The sequence below is a fragment of the Pyxicephalus adspersus genome, chromosome 1 (genome assembly GCF_032062135.1).
Source record: "Pyxicephalus adspersus chromosome 1, UCB_Pads_2.0, whole genome shotgun sequence".
Taxonomy (NCBI): Eukaryota; Metazoa; Chordata; class Amphibia; order Anura; family Pyxicephalidae; genus Pyxicephalus; species Pyxicephalus adspersus.
This window is the reverse complement of record NC_092858.1, coordinates 129,052,996-129,078,578: the sequence shown is the minus strand read 5'-3', so window position 1 is coordinate 129,078,578 and position 25,583 is coordinate 129,052,996. Positions and strand designations below refer to the sequence as shown.

The 25,583-nt window shown below is 38.0% G+C and overlaps 1 protein-coding gene across 3 annotated transcripts in view; it reads left to right on the top strand.

Moving 5' to 3' along the window:
* The window catches only part of LOC140341466 (cyclic AMP receptor-like protein A), a 254,906-nt gene that overhangs the window by 38,966 nt on the left and 190,357 nt on the right, over nt 1-25,583 (top strand). For all 3 annotated transcript variants that reach the window (XM_072427262.1, XM_072427271.1, XM_072427280.1), the window contains 2 exons: nt 10,258-10,314; nt 14,496-14,556. In XM_072427262.1, coding sequence (XP_072283363.1) covers nt 10,258-10,314; nt 14,496-14,556 — 118 coding nt within the window. The remainder of the gene's footprint in view (nt 1-10,257; nt 10,315-14,495; nt 14,557-25,583) is intronic.

The following is a 25,583-nucleotide window of genomic DNA, read 5'->3' as shown; positions in this document are numbered from 1 at the left end:
CCCATAGATGCAATTTGTCTATCCCTGATATTTTGCTCTCTCATTCAAACCCGTGTCCAGTTATAGTTACAGTGCATCAGTACATCAAGTTATATATATACTGTAAAAAGTGTTCATTTAGGCAGTCAATCTGCATAGAGGCCGCTTGTGGTTTTCACTAGTTACGGCTGAACAATACAGGGCAGCAGATTGGTTGCAATGTTGGCTGCAATGCATAATTTACCATAGATGTGGGTGTTTACACTTGTAGTCTCTCTACAGCAGGGGTCCCCAACCCACTGGTGGGCCATGGGCACGGACCACGTCTCCCGGAGACATCACAGACTCAGAGCGGTGGGTTGTGTTTCTGGACACAACCCGCCCACTCTCCCATCGCAGGCTCAAACCTGCCATGGGGGAGTGGGCAGGTTCTGGTATCATGACTCTGGGGGGAAGTTTCTTCCCCTTTGAGTGACACACGGCTCACCACGCATGTGCATGCGGAGTCTATGCTTTTAGTGGTCCGCAAGCCTGAAAAAGGTTGGGGACCACTGCCCTACAGCACCATGTGATGGCTACAAAAGAAGATATTCAATCAGAGCATGAAATTGTAGCCACAGGCATGATGAATATGTGGTTTACAAAATATATAAGGAGTTTATTGTTAGGTTTACACATAATAATCAAATTAACATACCTTAATTCCATGGTTTTATATTAAAGAAAAAGCCCTTATTTATGTTATGTTATGCTCATTTGCAGGAAATATAATAAACATCAGATCATTTGATAACTTAATAATAAAATGGCTCCAGTGACCCTTGAATTTTGTGATATTGAACATGAAAATATAGGCTTTTTTCTTTAAAGCCCTTGTCATAATCCATGCACACAGTGAAATCCTTCAGAATATTATAAAGCAGCCTGCTGGCAGTGCCTAATTGCACACAGCTGGTGAGAAATTCTGCATCTCTTTAATGGAATTATCACTTAAGAAAATTCTGTTAATGTCTTGTGCCAAGTAGGCAGCATCAATTGAAAGATGCAAGGAAATTTGTCATTTGTCATCTGATGTTCCCTTTGTCTTATTTTAATGTCTCCTTCTGCCATTGAGGTCAGTAGAATAAAACATGACAATTTTTATGACATTTTCTCCTGCTGTTTGGCATTTTATGTGCAGACACATCTATATCCTTGTGTTTCTGATACCCTCAAATTATTTAAACTTGTATTAATATACCGGTATGTATTTCAACCCAACATAATGAGTGCTGAGGGTTTTTTGGATAGTATATAAAGGATTAGAACTTCTGTAAATGTTGGATTGTCTGAAATCTTCCTGTCTAGGGAAAATTTCTTCTGTTCCTGTATATCTGATGAGTGGCTAAACAGTAACTGAACTACCTTAGTGCCTTTTATCAAGATTTAATTGTATGTGTGCCCATTAGAAATGGGGTGATAAAATGCACAGAAGTAATATTTCTACTGCAGCTGAACTCTAAAACTACTTGCACATTTTCATTATTTGTTTCTAGAAATAATTGTTGGTCATTCTTTCCAGTAACAGTAAGGAATATGAGCTCTACACAGACAGCTTTGTTCTGTTCAATGAAGACTAGTGAGAGAATAAGCAGGAGACTCTCCACTGCTTCCATAACGATTGTTAATGGTCAGTTGTTCGTAATCCAGCATAGTGAATTTCTGGTGTTAGGGAAATATATCAACCAAAATAGTATGTGTATGAAGCGTGAGCCAAAATGGTAAGCATCTACAGAGGTATTCAATCTGATGCAGAACTATTTTCCCCCAAAGAAACCTGGCTGATAAAGTAATTGGCAGTACTTCTTACAGTGGAACTAAAGTCCCACTTTTAACCACCTGCCTGAATCAGCCAGCAGGTACTTATTACAGACAAAGTCATTAACTCTTCTTACCTGCCTGATCATCACCTAGCTGTCACGAGTTACGTCATCCTGACCCAGCCAATCAAGATGACCAAAAAACGTCTTCAGGAAGAAAAGAATGAAGAACACAGAACACTGCTCATCTGCTTTAATACTTATCTTAGACATTTTCCATTGAGCTTCTTCTCTGTTTCTGGATCTGGTGTCCATCAATTTCCATGCATGCATCTACTTTAGGTTTGCATGAGGCTGAGCATCACTGATGCTTTACCAAGGAATAACCAGTTAAATTTTTTGCTCATGGTATGTTTGCTTCATGGTATGTTTGCTTCAAAAATATCAATATCAATGAATTCATTAAGGGGGGTCATCTGAATATGACAGAGGTAAAAACATAAATAGGTACAAATGGTAAAACTAATTCAACCATTGGTAGTTTAAATAATTTTCAATTAAGTATCTGGAAATTATTTTCTGTGTGTTTAAACACAAAAAACAGTGGCCTCATGGTTTATATGTGCAACAAAAGGTAAAATTAGAGTTTGATTTTGCAATAATAAATAGAATAGACCTTACACAGCAGTCTTAACAGTGTCCTGCATGTGTATGCAGTCTGCATCTGCTGAGCTAGCAAAAATGTAAAACTTTAACACAGATGTAAAAACAGAGCCTGGAGTTGCAGGTAAACAAAGCAATCAAACCAGAGCTATGATAAGACATTGGACAGATTGCAGCATTGTGTCTCAGTTTTTATTTGCTTTATCATAGATAATTGCACTGCATTATGTGTCCTTGGACTTGGTTCTTTAATCTGCTTGTTAAAAAAGGATTTCTGTAAGTCATATTATGTTTATTTTACTGGTATTAATTTATTTTCCCCATGCCAGATTGTGTGTTTTTATAGACCAGTGATGGCTAACCTTTTTGAGCCCGAGTGCCCAAACTGCCGCACAAAACCAAAGAATTTCCTCAAAGTGCCAGCACGTCAATTAAACCTTAATACCAGGATTTTAGTATCTAAAAACTCTTTACAAAGTTGCCTGAACTATGTAACATTATTTTTAAAGGTTGGAATCTTTGTATTGTCAGAGAATCAATTTGATTAAAATCCTTTGGTTTTCATTTCAATTTATTGGCAATTTATAATGTTTTAATGATTTCATTAAATTTAATGAATTTAGGAAGAATTTGATTCAGTTACACAATATATTTTAAATCTCAGAGATGCGCTGCACAATTTTATCCTTGTTTTGGAAATCATGGAAGAGTGAATTACTCCCAGCCAAAATTGCCTTTTTGATAAAATCTCCATCAGAGCGACGCTTACCATGTTTTGCCATGCACAGTGAAATTTGAAAGCTGGCAACTGTAAGATGATTAGTTTTTGAAAGATAGTTGCTAAATCTAAGAGACTGGGAGTGATATTTCTTTAATTTTCCTACAAGGAACTCTTTTCTTTGAGCTAAACCAAGTTCAGCAACACTGTTATGGTTGGTCTCAAAGTGACGTTTGACACTTGATGTGCGAGACACAACACTTTCATTACACATAATACACAATTTTCGGGGTAGGTCTTATATTAGGGCAGGTTGGGGGAAAAGTGCTAGGTCTTATTTTCGGGGTAGGTCTTATTTTCGGGGAAACACGGTATTAGCAGATAGCAAGCATACATGCAGTGTCTAAACATAGCCTAAAGGTTCTTGTGGACTTTTATGCATTCCCAATAGGTGGAATTCTCCTAGATTTGGTAGTGTTGATTGCCTACTGATCTACCGATCCCTTTTGCAGTCTAACCTAAAACCTCACTTGTGCCTAAACTGGTGGTTGTGTTCCTACAATAGTATTGTCCCAATGTCTATATTTAAACTCTCAGCTAAACCTCGGAGATCTTTTAACCCAGATATCATTTCATGAACTCTTCATGTTAACCACTTGAGGAAGCAAGACCCTTTTTCCGGAGGAAAAAAAGATCTTTTCCGCTGAGGGTGAAGAAAACATCTAATAATGTTCTGATTTTCCCAAGGGTAATAGAAAACTGATGATCATAGATACTTAACCACTGGGACACTTTAAATAATCCTAGAGTTATGCCAGGAATGCAATCTTGATGTTATATGGTGGACCCATGATTAGGAAATTTGTAGCAGTTTTTTCCTTTATTCTAGGCATTTAGGAGCATTTAAGAATGTATTATTCTCAAGCAATAGTTTTAAATCCATACCAAAAGCAGAGTCCTTTGATATAAAAGCATTGTGTTTTCGGTTTTGTGTCCCCAGTGTCTTCTTGCTGGAATCTCTGTTTTTGAAGTCTACAGTTCAGCCCACCTAATGTGCCTTGGCTTATGTGTGTTTTCTGAACACTGCCTATGAACTACAAAACTTGTCAGGCAGTTACATCCAGCTGTGAATCTTCTTAGCCAACAATAATCCTTTTCTTTGGTACTACTGGCCTTCTTTTCTTTGCAAATAATTTATTGGTTATTACTGCTGCTTTATTTTTTATTAGGACATGATAATATAAACAATCTATTCAATATTGTTGAAATGGTTAGCCACATTGTCTTATGCAAACACCAAATAAGGAAAAAGTGAAAAAAAAGTAATTATTTTCAAAATTTCAGATTTTTTTACCTCTAGAATTAAAGGTAGATAAATTTTATAATTCCAGTTAAATACTTCTCAGGTCTGGCTAGGGTATTAATTTATGTTATCAAGAACAAATTTTGAGTATTTGTTTAGTAGGCTGCTGAAAGATTGGTAGCACTTGCTACTCAGGAAAACCTATACCTAATGAAAATGAGAACTTTTTTTTTTTAGAAATCACATTTAACAATGAATTATTTATGGAACGTGCATATGGAAAATGTGGAAATGGCTGAACACTTCAATAGGCTGTAGCTTTATAATAATCCTGTCGGTTTTGCAGCTCTTATATAAAGTTGTAACCAGATATAATTTGGTAATTTGTTGCAACAAACAAGTACCTCCAAGGTATATAAAAAGATTGCAATTATATATGGCTACTTTTGTTTATGATTTATTTTACCTCCTACAGTGCAAAACCGCAGGCTCACTTTTTACCAACAGGCATATTCTGGGAGCAAATAAAACACTCAGTACTTCCAAGCATGGTGAAACATGTGCTGGTGGTAAACAGAATGGTGGGGTAGCAAAGGAAAAATTTGTCTATGGGCTTGATTTATTAAAGCTCTCCAAGGCTCACGAGGATACACTGGATCTGGTCCAGGATTCAAAACATTTGCTCGCAAATAGCAAATGACTGAAGAAATCCATTCCAGGTTTGCTGGATCACCCAGCTTCACTAATAAAAGTGTATCCTACTCAGCTGGAGAGCTTTAATAAATCAGGCCCTATGTTGTGGATGGGATTAAAGAAAACCTGTTGTTTTGCCCCACATAAGAAAAGTACTTGTTTATTTTAGTAAATAAAGGGTAGAGATGTACTCTATAATTTGAGGTGCATTCACACATCAGGAAAAAAGTTTTATCCCTAATTTTTTGCTCTAAAATACAAATATGTATGTGTTTAAACCATATCATGATCAGGCTGTCACTTACAACGATGGTCACAGCGGTACCTTGTTCCCACTGTGACTCTAACAGGGTATTCACCAAGCAGGTTTGACCTTTTAGGTATCCCCAATGGCCAGGTCTACAGAAACAGTTCAGTAGATTGGTGACTGCCATAGGGTAGGTTTATTGTTGAATACATTGCTTGAGCATTGCTTCTATCTATTGCCACTATTGTTCCTCTTGACAAAATGTTAAAGAGGATGAAAAAAATTAACCTACAGTCTTTTGATAGGAAGCCATATGTCCTTGTTTATTTGAGAGTTTGTAACATTTAAAATACTTCAATGTACTGTAGCTTTCTGCTTTTTTTATATTTCAGTTTTTCAGGCCTCTGTTTATTATTTTTTTTAATAAGGGTGAAAAAGCGATAGCAGGTTGATGCAGCTTGAAGGGAGGTTAGCTGCAGGTCATAGGTTTAGCTGAACCGCAAGTAAATAAGATGCAAGTGGAAGCGAGCTGCATTTTCCCACTTACACACGCTTACAGACATGCATAAACCTTATGATTTGTTTACTTTTTTATCTTTATTGTATTTTTTAAATGATATAAGGGTCTACTAAGTTTACAATGTGCCCTTGTCCTAAAATAGATAAAGCTATTCTCTTTAAACATGGAATTAAATATGTGCTTAAAATAGGGCAGAATAAACCATGACTCTAGAGACACCCCTTAACTAATTACATTTAGTTCTCTGATAGCCTAATGATTTTATTTCTGCTTCCAGCAGAACTTTACAAAAAAACGGCACACAACTATTAACCCTTTGGCTAAGCTCCATGACCTCTTAATTGGACTCTGGGTTGAACAATTATCTGTAACTATTTCTTCTAGATATTAATGATTTGTGCACCATAATTATGATTTAATATACCATTGAATTTTTTTATCTATTCCTGTGCAGTGGGTCTGAATATATTATATGCATTGACTTCAGGCAAACCGCTAAATACACAGTCTTTACATAACCAGAAACATGGTACCATGCCATGCTTACTTGGTTACTTGCTTGCCAGCTGGACAATCAGAATTTCAATTTGTGTTCTCCCCAACCTTTTTAAGCTGGGTGCACCACCTGGCACTTTTTGTTAACCATTTTTTTTGGGTGGTTATTGAAAAGTTGGGTCACAATACAGAGGCCACTAACCGCTTACAGCTTCTTCCTACCTAGCTTAAATAAATTCTGGGAAGAATACTGTTTGATACTGATTTTTTTCCAGTGTAAGGATAATAATCATATTAACGAGGATAAATATAAGAAAACTGCAGCATGAAATTTATTTTATGGAAGCTATACCAAAATTATACTTTCTGTTACTAAAACCAACAGAAAAAGGCTGACCAGCCAATAGGTCTACTCAGACAGCAGTGCATAATACTACAGATACTATACAATATATACCCAGGGACAAATTTATTCATGGATGGATGGGAAGTAGATGGTAAGAAGAAACACAAAAATAAATGGATGAAAAAAGTGTAAAACTAAAGTATAGTTTGCTCTTTTCATGAAATGGAAAGGGAAGAATCACAAGGAGCCATTCGATTGTTCTGCAGTTGTCATTTGCTAACAAAGGACATGCTGATAGGAAGAGTTTTCAGAATGACAGGGAATTGGGCTCATAAGTCCGTTTCCCCATTTCACTGTCCAGTCACAAGCCAGGGGAAGTACAAGACCTAAAACATTTCTGCAGAAGTTGAAAACCAGATCTCCTGCCCTGTTAGACAGGATTGTGCTGTGTGGCAGAGCTGTGTAAATCCAAGAATAGAAATCAGGATTGTATCTCTATATTTTGTTGTGTGCATGAAGTTCAGCTTTAATGGCAATAGAAGAGAAAAATAGATACCAAGTCATTAGTCTTCTGTTCTATGATGCGATGTGGTGACCATAGATTTTGAATCTATCTATATATTTTGAATCAAGTAGGAATATTAGAACTATGCTAAACTATTCTTTGCTTTGCGCCTGAAAGACTCCTGCTGCTAACATCCACAGTGTTTTTTACTTGAAATTTTGCTGCCTGTTGGCAGAGACAGTACGACGGTATTGCTTTATTAGCATTTATCGCAAAGAAACATTTTTTCCTTGAAGTTAATTCATAACCACAAGCCACCTGTCATGTCAATTAGGTGGTTGCTAGCCACCTGGAAATGGAAGTTGGACAAAGGCACACTTTACCAGCAGACCATGCACCACCTGAGCCCCTGAAGTAAATCAGATTGGCCCCAAGCTTGTTGCTAAGAAACAAATCTCCCAGTAGCAGTAGACCGAGCGCTGACATATATTTGCAATATCTTGACTGAACTGGAAGCTCCAGAGAAGATTGCAACTTTAATACTGCTATTATTTTGAGTAATTGTCACATTTTCTGCTTTTGCTATTTTTCTGTGTCTCATAAAAATACAAAGGTCCAGATTTAAGGAAAGGCCACCTAGGACTTGGACTGTAATGGCAGAATTGTAGAGAACGCTGTCTGCTAGCAGTGTATCATGTATTTTTTCTTTCCTATATATCTGTAGATGGTTTGCAATTTATTTTCCACATGCTGGTAAGAATTCCTAGTTTAATGCCAACTAGAAGGAACAAAAAACTGCACATTTTGAAGAAAGCTCTTCTTGGGTTTCCTTTTAGTGAACATTTAGACCTAGTGACAAAGGTCAAACCTATGAAAAAAACTGTCCTGTAAATTAAGGTGGATTCACAGACATTTATCGTTATCCACTTCCATCATTCATTATTCATATTTTTCAATGTGGTGAATATATTGTTTTTACCAATTGTTTATCCTGCCTAATAATACAATTCCACTTTAAGATTTGGCATAACTTTTACCACATTCCATCAGAATCCTGATCCTCACATGTGAGCCCTAGTCTGAGCAGCACTACATGTTCCCCTGACAACAAATCACTATGTGCCCCCATGGCATGTCAGTTCAAACACTCATTCTCCAATTGTCACAAAGTCCAGGTGCTTGTCTGGTTAAGTTCCATTGTGTTCCTGTTAACCCAGGAGTCCTTCGAGCATCGTGAAGACCACAAAGATTACAGGTATTCCCCGGGTTAAGGACATCTGACATATGGACGACTCCTAGATACGAACGGGGCTTCCCTGCTCCCTGGTGTTCATTATGGAGGCTTAGAGGGGGCGGTTTGCATGACTTGCAGAAGAAATCTTTTGCTAAACACAGCTGAGGTTGTGGATGATTTTAAGAGCTGATCTGATCTGTATCATCTTGTAACGCTTTAATGACCGCGACATTTTTTTTTTGCATATCAAAGCACAGCTTGCTCCAGAAGTTAATGAATGTCTAGGATTCATAAAGTTTTTTTTTTTTGCTTTGTGATTAGTTCACATTGAGAATTTTATACAGTAACTGACACCACACTGCCTAAAAATATGTTGAGACAAACATCTGTCCTAATTGCATTTATTAAATAATGTACCTGTTCCGACTTACATACAAATTCAATTTAAGAACAAAAGGTCTTATATGTAACCCGGGGACTACCTGTATTCAAAAGCATTTGTCCTACTCCCCAGATTTGGACTGGGATCGGGATCATCATCATAGAAAGGCAGTGTCACACATGTCTGCTTTCTTGCTTATAAAACCCTTGTTCCAGGGGATTGTAGAAAGTTTCCTCATTCCTCCTCATTCCAGTAGGTTTTCTCTACCATCACGGTTATGGGTGGACTATTGGAGTGGATTTCATTTTACAGAACGTTGTTAGTTCCATGGCCTGGAGAACCTTTGAAGGAGGCTTCAGGGGACTGGTCACACTGAGAATAAGCCTGTGGAAGTGAGGGGATACAATAATTAATATGTTTACATCCCTTCTAGACATAAACAATCATCTAATCCTTACAGTGTAGGGGTAACTCAAGGGGAAGGGAAGGGAAGGGAACTCAGAAGGGAATTTTTTGGCAGTTGCTGGAGTTACCGCTATTTATAACAAACAAAACCAGCATGTTTCTTTAGTAAATTGGTACAGAAGGGATTAACAATATTTCTTGTTTTCTAGCATTTTAAAAAAGGCAACACATTTTTTTTAGGTGCTAGATGTCCTGTTCATGTAATGTAGCTTTACAACTGTAAATCAAGCCAGGGAAAGATTGATTAGCCAGTACCAAGATTTGATCTAAACTGTGCAGAATTTGATGAGAGAATGATTGCTGTTGATTTCCAGTCAATAAGTCAGATTTTTTAACCAAATGACCTTATGAGACGATCATAGTCTTCAGTGTGATGGCTATTAGGTTTTCTAATGTTTTCATGCCACTACATAGTGTAGGACCCATACCAGTTCATATTCCGTAAGTAATAGTTTGCCTGTAATTACAATTCTAGGACTGTCATTTATGTCATTTTTTTCTTAGCTAAATGAACTTGCAGTAGTTTCTTATTGAAAGGCTGGGGATTTTACAGACACATCACTTAAAGGAATGAATTTGATTACATGTAATCATTGTTGTAATTGCAGGATAAAATTGCATGTGTGTTCTCCCACCTTTCCATAAATTTGAATATATTGGATTTATGAAACAAGTCTGCTTCATCCCTTGTTCCTTATTAATCACCTGTATTGCAGCTCTGATTTTTGACTGAACATAATAACTAGTTGTCCAATCTCTAATTAGTGTACTTTCTTAGACTCTGAAGAGATCTGGAATTTAATGGCTAAGACAAAACCTTTTCCATTCATCTTGTGTGTAAAATACAAAATTTCCTAACCCTCTATGTTCAATATTAGCAGCCTTATTTTATGTTGTGTCTTTTTTAGAAAATGATCCTCAGTCTGGCTGTTGCTGCTTGCTTCGACAGCATTGCCTATCTTATGGTAAGTTTTTAAAAATATAAGCATTTTTTTTTTTACATTTGATTTGTTTTTTGTTTAGTTTTTTAATTTTTATGTTGGGTTTGTTGGAAGGACTTGATCTCCTTTTACAGTATGCTGTATGTGTTTGGCAGTGTATCTCTAATAAAGCTACAGTTTTGTACCTCTATTATAAGAAGTCTACACCATGCAAGTGGGTAACTGCATGCCTTATTTTTGGGTCACCAAACAAAATACTTGTCTCAGATGTCTATGTAGTCTATTTATAATGAGGTCAGGATCAAATACCAGAGTGTCGCCTCTTTATTCACCATGTTTTAAATCTGAGCACACCTGTAATGATAGCAGATTTCTAAAAGGGCAATCAATTTTGTAAAGTAGAAATCACTTCTTTATCAGTGAAGTAGAAACTCTTTTCACATGAATGGAGTAACTGGTTGTCATTATTGGAATTCAGGTATACAGCCATATATATATATCTATATATATGAATAAATAATTCTCCCTCTGTAAAAAAGATAATTGATGGCTTCATACTGGTCCAATGCCAGTGAAACACATGCATTCAAAGTTAGCGTTAATTGGTTCACTTCTATGACACTAGTGTGCATGGGTCATATGAAAGCATTTTTTTAATCAGAGGCTTCTTTCCTTCAGCACCAAGGACAGCTCTTTAGTAGCCTGTGCATCTTTTTAAAGAGCAACTAAATCCAGAAACAAAAATCTTGTAAATTGTCTGCTAATTTTCAGGCAAAGGACATTTTAATCAACTAAAGGAAATACTTTTTGTTTTTCTTTTCAGGTGTGCTGACCTGGAAGTTTCATATCATTTATAAATTCCATATTTTTGTTTTGGGGATTAGATGACTTTAAGGAGTATTTGAAAGATGTGTGACTTTCACCATTTATGCCTGTGGTTACCCGCAGCTGATCATTTCCCTTTTACTGACTTGCCATGCTCCCACATTATGTCACTGTGTGCACACCCTGCTCCCATGTCAAACCTGCCACTCTCATGCTGATTATCTGAAGAAACAATAATAAAGCATCCACTAATAATTTTGCTGTGGATGACCCCAACCATCCTTCCTCATCCAAACTGCTCTCCATTACCTCCTCTTTTGGACTCACACAGAACGTAAATGCACACACACATCGCCAGACATACTTTAGGTATTTTCAAGGGTTGGACTAAGTCGTCACCCTTCAAGTCCAAGTCGAGTCCCAAGTCACTGATACCAAGTCAAGTCTCAATTTACCGAGAATTCTTCCAAGTCGAGTCCCAAGTCAAGTCACTTCATTTATCAAGTCGTATACAAGTCATACTTAGTGAGGCTTCTGTAATACCGCCTTTCCCCCGCCCCCTTCAGCTGTCAGAGGAGAAAGCTGTGGATTTAGAATGCAAGAAAGGTGGGGAGGAAGGCAGTGAAGCTTCTGTAACATTGCCTTTTTACCCGCATTCCTTGCTTTCCCAGCTGACAGCTGCAGGGGACAGGGAGGAAGGCAGTGAGGCTTCCTCCCTTCCCTCTTCAGCTGTCAGAGGAGAAAGCCGTGGGCTTAGAATGCAAAAAAGGTGGGGAGGAAAGCGTTGTTACAGAAAACTCACTGCCTTCTTCCCTGCCTTCCTTGCATTCTAAGTCCATGGCTTTCTCCTTTGACAGTTGAAGGGGGCAGGGAGGAAGGCGGTGTTACAGAAGCCTCAATGCCTTGCTCCCGGCCTTCTTCGGCTGTCAGCAGAGAAAGACGAAAGTCAAGTCGCATGTCAAGTTGCAAGTCGCTGGACAAAACCCTCAAGTCGAGTCTCAAGTCGTTGTTCCAACCTTTGGGTATTTTCCAAACTTCGTAGCCTCACACACCTTGACAACTAGCTATTTCCCCTTTCTGATCACAACCCTATCACCTTCAACCTATCTAATTGTTGCCCTCCTTCGCCACACCCCAAACCTGGTCAAAGGCAGAGAGATTTTCGTAACCTTGACCACAACCTATTCTCAAACTGCCTTATGTCCCTAACCCCCACCCTCGCTAAAATCACATCTCCAGATAAAGCTGCCACTCAGTTTAACCACACTCTTTCTTTGGCTCTGGATAAAGTTGCCCATGCCACCTTCCGCTACATAGAGCCAAGCAAAATTATTTCTCCATTGTCATCTCCTCTTAAGCTTCCAACCCACGCAGCCTCTTCTCAACAATTGGCTACCTCCTAAACCCCACACCTGCTCCCCCGTCAACTACCTTCTCTGCCCAAGACATAGCCACCACCATACTTTAAAAATAAAATTGACAAAATCAGACATGATGACTCTGCTCACCATGCCACTCCAACCATACCATTCCCTCTGATCTACTCCATGCCCATTCCTCCACCCTGGTCCCCGCCCTAACCCAACTATTCAACCTCTCTTTGTACTGGTATCTACCCCTCCAACTTCAAACATGCCATTATTCTCCCTATCCTGAAGAAACCCTTTCTAGATTCCTCCCTACCATGCAGCTTCTGTCCTATCTCTCTTCTCCCATATGTTTCCAAACTTCTTGAGTGCCTTGTCTATAAAAGACTCACCAATTACCTGAGCCCCAACTCTCTCCTTGACCCCCTCCAGTCTGGTTTTAGAGCTGCCCACTCCACCGAAACAGCCCCAAGTGGCCAATAATCTCATCAGATACAAAATTCACAAGCCAACGTTTCCCTCCTCCTTCTCCTTGATCTTTTCTTTGCTTTTGGCACTGTTTATCACCCTCTACTAATCCAAATCACGCACTCCATTAGTATCAGTACCACTGCTCTCTCTTTCAATGGTAATTTCTCCTCTCCCACTCTCCTCGCTGTTTGTGTTTCCCAAGGGTCAGTCCTTTGACCGGTTCTCTTTTCTCTGTACACCTCCTCTCTTAGTAGTCTCATATACTCCTTTATTTTACAGTAACATCTGTATGTTGATGACACTCAAATCCATCTGTCCACCCCTGACTTGTCTCCCTCAGTCCTGGATAAGGTTTCATGCTGTCTGTCAGCCATCTCGTTATGGTTAACTGACAGATTTCTGAAACTCAGCCTGGATAAAACAGATTTCATCATCCTCCCCCCTCCCCCCTCACATTCCAAATCTCCCCCTGACATATTTCTAACTGTTAACAACACTGTAATTCGTCCCTCCCCTCAGGCACGTTGTCTTGGTGTCCCCTTTGAATCTGCTCCCTGATTTACCCCTCATATTCAGAACATTTCCAGGTCCTGTCACTTTCACCTGCGCAATGTCTCCAAAATCCGCCCCTACCTGTCCCCAGAGACCACCAAACTCCTTGTATACATTCTAATTATCTCTCTTCTGGACTACTGTAACATCCTCCTCTCTGGTATTCCACTAACTGGACTCTGTTCTCTAGAATCTAATATAAATCCTGCAGCCAGACGTATCCATCCTTCCCACCACTCCTCTTCTTCTGCCTCTATTTATAGTTCTCTTCATTGGCTTCTATGCTTTGACTTCAAATCCCTCCACTGTTCTCGTCCCACCTATCTTTCTGACCTGTTAAAAAAAATACATCCCTAGCGGCTCCTCCAGTGACCTACTACTGACTTCCTCTCTCATAACCTCATCACACGCATGGCTCCAAGACTGCCCCGACTCTCTGGAATGGTCTTCCTCATCCTATTCGGCTTGCTCCTACTTTCTGCTCATTTATTAGAGCACTCAAAACCCTTTTTTTTCTAACTTACCCGTCTTCTTCTGTCTGTTAAAACCCTCACTGACTGTCTGTCATCTGCAACCCCTACTTAATGTACAGCTCTGCGTAAAATGTTGTCGATAAATAAATCCTTTTAAATAATATAATGATAATAATAATAATAATATTAAAGCAAGCAGGGTACTGAAAACATAAAGATTAAAGCAGAGAGATTTATGCACTGCGTGTTCTCAGGTACAGCTTCCATTTTCAGCAAGCCCTCAAGGGAACAGTTCGTAGGGCATATTGACATTATCAAATCTCACTCCAAAATTTATAAAACTAGCAGTCAGCATCACAGTGCCTTAGAGCTCACACTGCAGATATATAGCTAAATGACTCAAAACCGTGATTTTTTTATTTTTTCAAACGCCCTTAAGTTTTACTTTTGAAATTTAGGTCCATAATAAATGCGTTTAGGAATAATATAATTTTTGTCCATTCTCTTTCTTTTGTAGGACGAGGTTATTCAAGATGGTGCACTGTGTAATTTCCAAGCATGGTGGCTAACATACTTTGGTGAGTTGCTCTCTATGCCCAAATTTTTTATGCCAATGTTCCCAGTTTTTTATATTGAAAAAGATTGAGATTGTTACAGGTTTGTACTGGATTAATATTTTAAATAAAATAATGGCATTCAGTTTAGTTAAACCTCTGACAAGATAGTGCATAATAAAATGCTTCAGGCCTCATTTGTTTTTATATCTTGAAGCATTACATTTAAAGTCCACGGCACAGGCAGTGAAATCTTTTTTTAAAAAATACATTTTGCCAGCGCCCTACGGTAAACAAACCCAAAGGTGTTTCTAAAATGTTAGAAATCAATGGAACCGGCATGTTTTTTGTGATTTCTCAGGATATTTGACAATAAATGACTTTACATTAGTAGAAGCTAGATAGGTCTGGAATAACTTGTTCTAAAGCCCTAGTTCCTATTAAAGTACAATGTATATAACTATTGGTGCCTGCTTTTAAACCAATAACTAACTTTATTTGCTTACATGGGTTACAGGTAGATAATTATCTTCCTTTGCACAGTAGGGGTGGGGAGAAGCAACAGCGCCCATAAGAGGGATAGTGAGATAAATAATGTCCAGCAGGGGATAATGGGATAAATAATGTCCAGCAGGAAGTGGGGGAGAGAAAATAAGTACCTTTCTAGTAATTGGTAAGAACAGTACCAAGTGGTACAGCCAATGGTGTAGCTGGCACTGGAGTATTTTCCTGTAGACAGAAGGGGGCTGAATCAGCATCATTGTCATCATCATCAAGATGCAAAAAGTATGATTAAAAGTTAAAAAAAAAACATGAAAACTAAACATCCATTGTGGTTTAGATCTAAAGAAACATAAATTTAAAGAATTGGAAACTACTTAGCACTTAGCTACTGTGAAGACCTAAAAAGCAGGATTGCCTTGCAATACACTAGACAACTAGGAGAAAACAACTGTAATCTGCCGTTCTGGGCAATACAAGTGAGAAAAAATTCAGTTCAGCCTCTCACTAGCATTAACACAGCAGGTTTTGTTTTTCCCCTTTCTTTACTAGCCAGGCTAACCAACAAATGTTTTAAATACCTGGGTTTGGACAATATAACTAGAAATACTATCTCTTCATGCATACAGTGTAAACTTTTTTTCATAACTAAAAAATATAAACAGGATTTTACCTTGGAGGTATGTAGGTGTGTGTGTGTGTTTTGTGGGGGATGGGGTTAGGGGGTGGAAGGTGGAGATGATTATAAAACTTCATTGCAAATATAAACTTTGGGTCAGATCAGTGTTTCTCAACCAGGGTTTTTTGAACCAACCTAAAATATTTGGAACCAACCTAAAAAACTGATCCCTGTACTATGTGAAATCGGATAAACCTTAATTTAACTCCATCTACATGTTCCTAAATCTGATTCTTGCACCTGTATCTAGTATATGACCTAAACCTAAGTGACATACATTTATATGAACTGGCCTTATTTGACCAGTGGATCCAGAGTAATACTACCAATAAATGTTATAACCAAGTATAATTTGGTATTTGTTACCAGGTAGATAACAGTCAATTTGTATCATACCACTCTATCGCCCCTTTATGCACTTTAGAACTACTTACCTGCATGTTCACAGGTAAATGCTGAATATATTACTTCATCCACTATTAACTTGAACACTAACACTACATTCAGTAATTTCACCATTTTCTACATACATTGTCATATCATCTAAAGGTGTTTACTATGACCTATAAACTACTCTTCGATACATATACCCATGATGTAGACTCCAGAACATTTATTAGTAAGCAAACTAATACACCACTGAAAAGAATATGTTCCACATTATGCAAAATATTTCCCATATATGGATGGCACACTTTTATATCTATTATTATCTATATAGTAACCTTAAGCTGTGTAGCCCAGTTTAATGATCTTATACTGATACATGAGATATATATGTTTTTTATTTCTCCTTTGATTTACCTTGTAGTTTGAATACACCCTTTGATGACTACGTATGTATAGTTGTACTGTGTTCAATTTATGATTTATATAGACCGTAACGCCTTAGACGGCGAAACGCGTCGGGTACAGACATTACACGGTTATGTACAAAATTGTGACAAGCAACTGACTATGATGGCGTCTATTTAGTCATTAAACCTGAATTACTACTCGCTTTAGCGTACATCGTCTAGTATCTCATATCTAAGAATACCCTGATGAAGTAATCAGGGAAAAACTATACATTTTGTATACTATGACAGCACTGATAAATGCCTTCATGTATGTATTTTATATATGATTATTTTTTAGGCACAACTATATTTTGTATGCTACTAAGACATATTAATGTTGCCAAACCAAACACCTCCTTTGTGGTTTCTTTAATCCACGGTTCTGTTGTCTCTATAGTTGTAACTCAATTTTCTAAGTGAGTGAGGTGTGAGTGAGACCCCATTCCATAGGTGTGTCTCACTTTTCCTCCATCCTTTGTGTTTTGTGAAACCCTAGATATCCACATGAGGTTTCATTAGGCAATGAGCAAATTGTTCATAATATTAACCCTATATTAGTATGAAAGATGTTTATAATTAAACTTTTAATACATATTGCTTATAAAGGCCTTGTTACCAAAGTGAAAAATATGTTCAGATTGGAAAAGAGAGGAAAAAAGAACATACAAATATCACGCCCCTGGTTTGGATTCTATTGGTATGTGTCACTAAAGTGAAAAATACATGAAAAAAACTCCAGTTTTTCCAAAAATATAAGTTAAAAATATAAGTTCCCATAAATACCTTCTCTACTTAGCAGAAAACATATCCTTATTCCAACTGGCTACAAGTCTTGCTTTAGTCAGCATGTATTTTTTGTAGCCAGCCCTTTGTGCCGTGTAAACACGCATATGGTATCTTCTGCACATAATGCAAGGAATCATGGAACATGTATTTTTCGTATAGGCTGGATACTGACATTACAGTCGCTCTGCTACCCTCACATGTTGATCCAGAAATCATGCAAATCGCCAGCAGCCTTTACACAGATTGTTCTTACTTTGAAAATTGTATGTGTGTAGCTCTTAAGCCGTAATAATTCTTAAATATAAGTCTGTGACATTGGATCTTTTATAAAGTCTGTTTAAAGCTCTACATTCATCTAAGCCTACCCTAGAACATCAGTCTAAACAACAGCTTTTTTTAGACTCTAGATAATAGCTAATGACAATCCATCCATTTTTCTGAAGTCAGTGCAAGTGATAATAACCAGATTATCATAGTCCATAAACCAGACACCCTATAATTGGATGTAAGTGCTTTAACTGCTTTGGGATCATTGGTACTCTGCACCTGTATAAATCCTGTGTCATGAAAGTCTTTAGCAGCACTTAAATCTTTGTCCTGCTCATAAACAGTCCTCTGTAGTCTGCTTTAAATATACCATAACGCATGATTGAAACCAATCAAAGGTCACGTGTGTCATGCTGTTTCTGGAGGAGCTGGAAATGTATGAAAATTAGCCTTTCTAATTTTTATCCTGCATCTAAAAGACATTTTTAGCTGTGAAATATAGATGTGCTGGTCATTCAACTGCAAACAAATGTGAAATACACAATTATACATAGCTATAGAAGCAGACTGTAGGTTCTGGGGCAAGTACATATAGTGTAGTGTCGGGCAAGACAAATTGCATGAATCAAATTGCAGGTTTGTTCTAGATTTATTCTTGGAACTAACAACTACCTTCTCCTGTTTGATCCCTTTTGATCTTTCTATTATACTATTTATTGTGTTTTGTTTGAAAAGTACTAAAAATAACAACAGAGCCTTCAAGAATCCAGACAGCTTTGTCCTGTGCACTCTTCAATATTCTCTCAAGCAATCAGCCATGCCCTGGTAACGTCCTCCTAAGCTATAGAGGTAAGAAAAGGCGAAAACCCTCTGTAATCCTAATTTACTTGTCTATATATTCTGTACATTGGATGAACATTGTCACCTTACGATAGAGATTGTCACTGATAGGCTCACCAAGGGAAAATAAAAGAACAAAAAAAAAGGTAATCTATAAACAGGTACTTTTAAATGGTTTACATACGGAATAAACTTGCCTTCTCCTGGCACTTCAAAAATGTAGCCTCCATAAGTCAGAGCTAGTGTTATGCACTGAGGTTTGGACATTTGGAAGTTAAAATATAGCACGTTAAGTGCCAATAAAGACTATAACTTGATCTTGATTTAATGGGGAGGGCCTGTGTATGTTCTGGTATAAGGACTAATAAGGATATTTGAATTTGAATGAATTTTTGTAAATTGTGATGTATTGAGCAGAATGTTGATTCCAATAGCATGGCCTTCGGTCTGCCAGCCCTGTTTGTACTTCCTGCTTTGGGGAAAAAAACAGTTCTTTCGACCCAACAGTGATCTCTAGTGGTGACCACAGGAAGCTTGTTCACCCCAAAGTAGGAAGTCTTCCTTAAAGTAATGAATAATCACAGTCCAGTTGTACTTGAAAAGATAGTTTAGTGTATGGCCACCTTAGGCAATGGCTCATTAAGTCTTTCCACATATCTGGGCCTAGGAGTTAGTGGGAGCACAACACCCAAGCTGCTGACCTTGTCCTTCTGCGTGTTTGAGTCGATCCTAAATTCTACATCATTTTGTGCAACCATAAAATAATTAATACATAATAATTAAGTCTAGGAGTCTTTTATCTTCCTTTACTAGTACTAATATATAATTTTTGCATTTTTTAAATTTTAGTTTAACTAAACCTACGTTTTAGAATGTACCTCACTTAAATTCTATTTTCTGAAGTTGGTGCTAAAAATGTATTTTACAGTAATGGTAATTATAAGGCATTCAAGTAGTGTACTCCAGTTTGACCCTTTATTACAAGCTACAGCAAGCACAAGAGAATGCATAATTGCTAAGAAAAACAAATCTAATAAAATGGGAAGTCGAGTCTAAACTAGGAGTAATTCTTTTAAAATTGGGTATTTTGTGGTTTAATTGCAGGACTCAATTTAATAGCTCCAGTAAGATTATTGCATTCCCCTGAAAGCCCCGCTGCTCTCGGATGACATACAGCGCCTTTTGTGCAGTGAACGGTTACAGCGAGAGGCTAGGAGCACAATAACAATGTGGGTGGCTTAGCACTCATTTAATGCAGGGAAATCCACATTTTCTCCCAGCTGGTTTTAAATAGACAGTGTTGGCTGGCTCTTGTGCTACAAAACAATGTACGCATTAGCAAGACCGGCTTTCTTACACTCATGCCTTTTTGTGATTTGACAGAATGATTTGCTGCATGCTTCATAATCCTTATTTTGCTTCAAACTGGGCCTACTTATGTGACAAGCAGTCCCCCATCCATTGAGACCCTGAATGACCTATCACTAATGACCTCTTAAATGGTTTTCATTTATGCCTGTAGAAAATGTTTAGCTGCCAAAAGCACTCATGAACCAAATGTGAGGTTTTCACTTTCCTATTTTTTGTTTTTGTATTTTGGCAGTTTTACCTTCAGTCCATTCCCAGCAGATTTTCTCTGCTAGTTTTTCTCAGCATTGAAGATAAATATGTCAGCTGGACCTGTTATCTGTATGTCGTATTTGCTCCAAGAACCAGGAGGCAGGAAATTGCCACAGAACTCACACAAAGACATTACGTTCCCCTGGCCCTCACAGAAAGAAAGCCAATGGTGCACTGTATTGCTATCTTACATATTTCATCCTATTCACTTGCTAGTCTGCCCAAGGCTAGCAGAGATTTTTCCAGCTCCCTCACTATGTAGCTCTATTAGCATTATGTGCATTTGACAGAAGGGAAAGAAGAAGTCTGGGTCAGTCTGCTCAGATCCTGTGCTCAGCTCTGCACATGATCACAATTCTGATGGAGCATGAAAGATGGTAAACACTACTTTGGGATTGGATAGCCTCTGGAAGCAAGATAATTAATGCAATCTTTTTTTCAATTGTGGTGATCCTAAAGAGAACCAAAACTGATGAAAATCTAGGAGCAGCTGCCCTCTCATATTTTTAAACCATGCCTAGGGCACCTGTCCATGGCTACAGTGTTTAACGGGTTACTTGTAAGTAGTAAGCAGACAGTGAAATTAGAGAACCAAAATTCATAACTATTTAGCAGATTTTTGAGAAAGTTGAGAAAAAAAGCCAAATTTTGAAAAAAAAACACAAAGCTTGGTTGGGTTGGTATGGTTGGTCACATACTTCTTTACCACCAGGTCTTTTAATCACATCCTCAGACCTTGGTAAGGATAAAAGAAATGCCCTTGTTAAGGGAAACATTTTACCTGAATGATTAATTCAGAATTGTACAATCTGCAAAATATAACCCCTCTAAATCCACCATCCAATGTCATTTTTGGGGACTGCTATTTCAGCACTACAGATATGTTCATGTCAGACAGTCCCCTTTAGTCACCTTACTGTTACTGGGAAAAGTCTTGGATGGACATTATGTGGGAGCACGTTTTCTCAGGTTTTATTACTGTGGTGCAACCAGTAGAAATTTGTTTTTAAGGAAGCTCTAGCTTTACTTGCTAGCTGTTTAAACTTTCTGTCCTTGGGCTGGTTTTATTGGGAATCTGCAAGAGTTGGGTGGGGAGGATTCCCCTCCCCGTTCCTTGTCCCACGTTTTCTGAGGCCCACAGGCCAATTTAACACACATGGTGCTAAGAGCAGTGGCTGTTTGAGGCAGACTCTTATCTGTGCATGGGAAAGAAATAAGTACTATTTTGGTGGCAAGCATCAAATATTTGTTTTGCTAGGAAACAATTTTTTTGCTTTAAAGCTTATTACATTGCTGATACAACCCAATGCGAGGGAAGATTGTTTCTTTGTTTGTATGCCTTTTTTTCCAATAAATATGGGCAGAAGCCTTAAAGATACACTGTCCAATAGAGTTGCCCCATTGGCATTTGGTGGTTATCCTCATATTATCCTAATTAATTAGGTATCACATTTATTAAATTCAAAGTGGAAGTAACTCCTTTGGTTTTGAAATCTACCATTGGAGCATGAGTATGGTGCTCTTGACATTATCGTAGTTTGTACAAACATGATATTCATGTATGAACATGTAAGACAGCACTCATGTCATTATGTTGATGTAACCCTATTAGGGGTCATTTTTAATCAGTGCTAGTATCATGTTAGTCTGGACAAATGTATTGCTTTAAGAAATGTAAATTTGGCAACTAATCAACTTGTGTCCCTTGCCTCCAAATTCAACTCAATTAATGCAACTTACTCTCCAAGGCCTAGAATGTTGTGCCACCAACTGTCTGCATTGTGATCCAGAAACATAATAAAATAATATATATGTGTGTGTGTGTGTGTGTGTATATAAATATAAAGGCCTGTTGTGCATCACACAAGTTGAAGAGATAGACAGCACACATAAGATTAGCATATATATATATATATATATATATATATATATATATATATATATAATATGAATTTTTCTTTGTATTGGACTCAATACAGCTATTTAAAGCTGAAAGTCTGCAGTTCAACTGCATCTGAGTTGTTTCATTTAAAATGAATTGTGGTAATGTACAGAACCAAAATTAGAAAAAAAGTTGTCTCTGTCCAAATATTTATGGACCTAACTGTAATGGAGTTCATTTACTAAAGGATTTTAAGCTACACACCAAATCATCTTTACAACAGTCACTGGATGTCAGTGATCACTACTGCCACTAAAATGACTGACATAAGATGGCCGTTGCTGTTTTCTATGGGGAGAAGTTACATTGAAATATTCTTTGCGTAAAAATTATTTTAGTGACAGTGGTGAAATCCATTATACAAAAATACTCATCATGTGCAAAGAAATGGGGGGATAAATAGGATTTGATAAAAAGCAAGGTTTTGCATCATTTACCTAAGTTATAATTCCCTTGCAAGGATATAATTCACTTTTCTAAGTTACAGCTTAAAGCGTACCTAAACTCAGCATTTTTACTTTACATAGAAGGGTAGACAACCCTATATACACAAGGATTGCAGCATCGCCGTGGTGATCAAGACTTAATGGGAGAGCAGAGCCTCCCGGGATACCTACGTCATGCATCCCGAGAGGCTCTGGCTGCTTCTTCTGCTTATGCCCTAACCTCGGGCATGGGCAGAAGGGGAAAGAGATGCCGATCTCACACATGTGCAGTGAGATTGTCTCTCTTTTTTATTTTTCCCCCATCACAGAGGCTACTTCTCCCAATCTTACACCTGCGCAGTGAAGACTGGAAGCAAGAAGACCGGAAGAGAATGCAGAAGATGGCGGCACTCGGCACTTCCTCTGCGCCAGGACAAAGAGGAATCTAAGGTTGACGCAGGACTGTATACTGTGACTGTACCGGTTCAAGTACAGTAAATACATAAAATCCTGTGACCTCGTGTATCTGCAGTCTGCTCACTTTCAGTATTTTTCACCTCCCTATTTCTGTGAATTTAAAATGTAGATTTAAAAAAAACGACTGCTAATGATTTAAATTCATCCAGATTCTGATTTTCTTTATTTTAGTGGAAGTAAAAACAACATGTTTGTTTATTTGTTTCAAAAAACTTAAACCCTCCTTTATTCTGAAAGATATATTTTGTGGTTTAAAATGCCAGAACAGCTGGTAGTTTAAAGCATACAACAGCAGTTAAGTGATTTATCTACCTCTTCGAAATGCTGTACCACCAAAATAAAGCATCTATCATGGTGACTTTAAAGAATAAAATACAAGCCTTCATATGCTTATGAATTTTTCTCCCAATCTTACTGTTTGTGTATGAGGAGATTGGTGGGAATAAAGATACGGTTGCAACACCATGTACACCATGGGCCTGATATATCAAGGATTCCAAGCGGGGAGAAGATAGACTATCATGGGTGAAGCTGGGTGATCCAGCAAACCTTGATTGGATTTGGTGAATGATTGAAAACATTTGCCAAAAAGGACATTCATTCCAGGTTTGCTGCATCACACAGGTTCTCACATGATAGTATACATTCTCCAGCCCCGTGGGTCTGATTTATTAAAGCTCTCCTAAACTGGAGAAGATATACTATCACAGAAAACCATGGGGGATCCATCAAACCTGGAAGGGATGCGGCGCAGGATCTCTGGGATTGTATAAGGGATGATAAAACGTGTCATAACTTGAGCATGGTCAAATGGCCTTATGTACAAGCTAAGACATATAGTTAGGTCCATATATATTTGGACAGGGAGAATGATTTTTTTTGTAATTTTGGTTCAGTACATTACCACAATGAATTTTAAATGAAACAACTCAGATGCAGTTGAACTGCAGACTTTCAGCTTTAATTCAGTGGGTTGAACAAAAAGATTGCATAAACATGTGAGGAACTAAAGCCTTTTTTTTAACACAATCACTTCATTTCAGGGGCTCAAAAGTAATTTTGGACAAAAATAAAAAGCTGAAAATAAAATGTTCATTTCTAATACTTGGTTGAAAACCCTTTGCTGGCAATGACAGCCTGTGGTCTTGAACTCATGGACATCCCCAGATGCTGGGTTTCCTCCTTTTTAATGCTCTGCCAGGCCTTTACTGCAGCGGCTTTCAGTTGCTGTTTGTTTGTGGGCCTTTCTGTCCGAAGTTTAGTCTTCATAAAGTGAAATGCATGCTCAATTGGGTTCAGATCAGGTGACTGACTTGGCCATTCAAGAATATTCCACTTCTTTGCTTTAATAAACTCCTGGGTTGCTTTGGCTGTATGTTTTGGATCATTGTCCATCTGTATTATGAAACGCCTCCCAATCAATGTGACTGCATTTAGCTGGATGTGAGCAAACAGTATGTCTCTGAACACCTCAGAATTAATTCGGCTGCTTCTGTCCTGTGTCACATCATGGATAAACACTAGTGTCCCAGTGCCACTGGCAGCCATGCACGCCCAAGTCATCACACTGCCTCCGCTATGTTTTACAGATGATGTGGTATGCTTTGGATCATGAGCTGTTCCACGCCTTTATTCTTAGTTAGTTAGTTTATTCTTGCCATCATTCTGGTAAAGGTTGACCTGGGTTTCATCTGTCCATAAATGTGTTTTTCCAGAACTGTGCTGGCTTTTTTAGATGTTTTTTTTTAGCAAAGTCCAATCTAGGCTTTCTATTCTTGAGGCTTATGAGTGGCTTGCACCTTGCAGTGCACCCTCTGTATTTACTTTCATGCAGTATTCTCTTTATGGTAGACTTGAATAACAATACGCCTACTTCCTGGAGAGTGTTGTTCACTTGGTTGGCTGTAGTGAAGGGGTTTCTCTTCACCAAGGAAATGATTCTGCCATCATCCACCACTGTTGTCTTCTGTGGACATCCAGGTCTTTTGGCATTGCTGAGTTCACTAGTGCTTTGTTTCTTTCTCATGATGTACCAAACTGTAGATTTTGCCGCTCCTAATATTGTAGCAATTTCTCGGATGGCTTTTTTCTGTTTTTTGCAGCTTTAGGATGGCTTGTTTCACCTGCATGGAGAGCTCCTTTGACCCCCATGTTGTCTGTGCACACCAAAATCTTCCACATACAAGCACCCCCCCTCAAATCAACTTCAGGCCTTTTATCTGCTTAATTGATAATGACATAACAAAGGAATTGCCCACACCATCCCATGAAATAGCTTTTGAATCAATCGTCCAATTACTTTTGAGCCCCTGAAATAAAGTGATTGTGTAAAAAAAAAAAGGCTTTAGTTCCTCACATTTTTATGCAATTCTTTTGTTCAACCCACTGAATTAAAGCTGAAAGTCTGCAGTTCAACTGCACCTGAGTTGTTTCATTTAAAATTATTGTAGTAATGTTCAGAACCAAAATTAGAGAAAAATTGTCTCTATCCAAATATTTTTGGACCTAACTGTGTAATTGTTCTGGAAGAACAATTATATATATCCGTATGAAGAAAATATTTATTAAATGTGTCTTTAACCTCCTAGCCGTTAAGCCCGACCTTCGTACGGGCAAAAAAAAATGGCTAGGATGGTTAACCCTGAGTTTTTTCCCATCCTTACTTACCTGGTCCC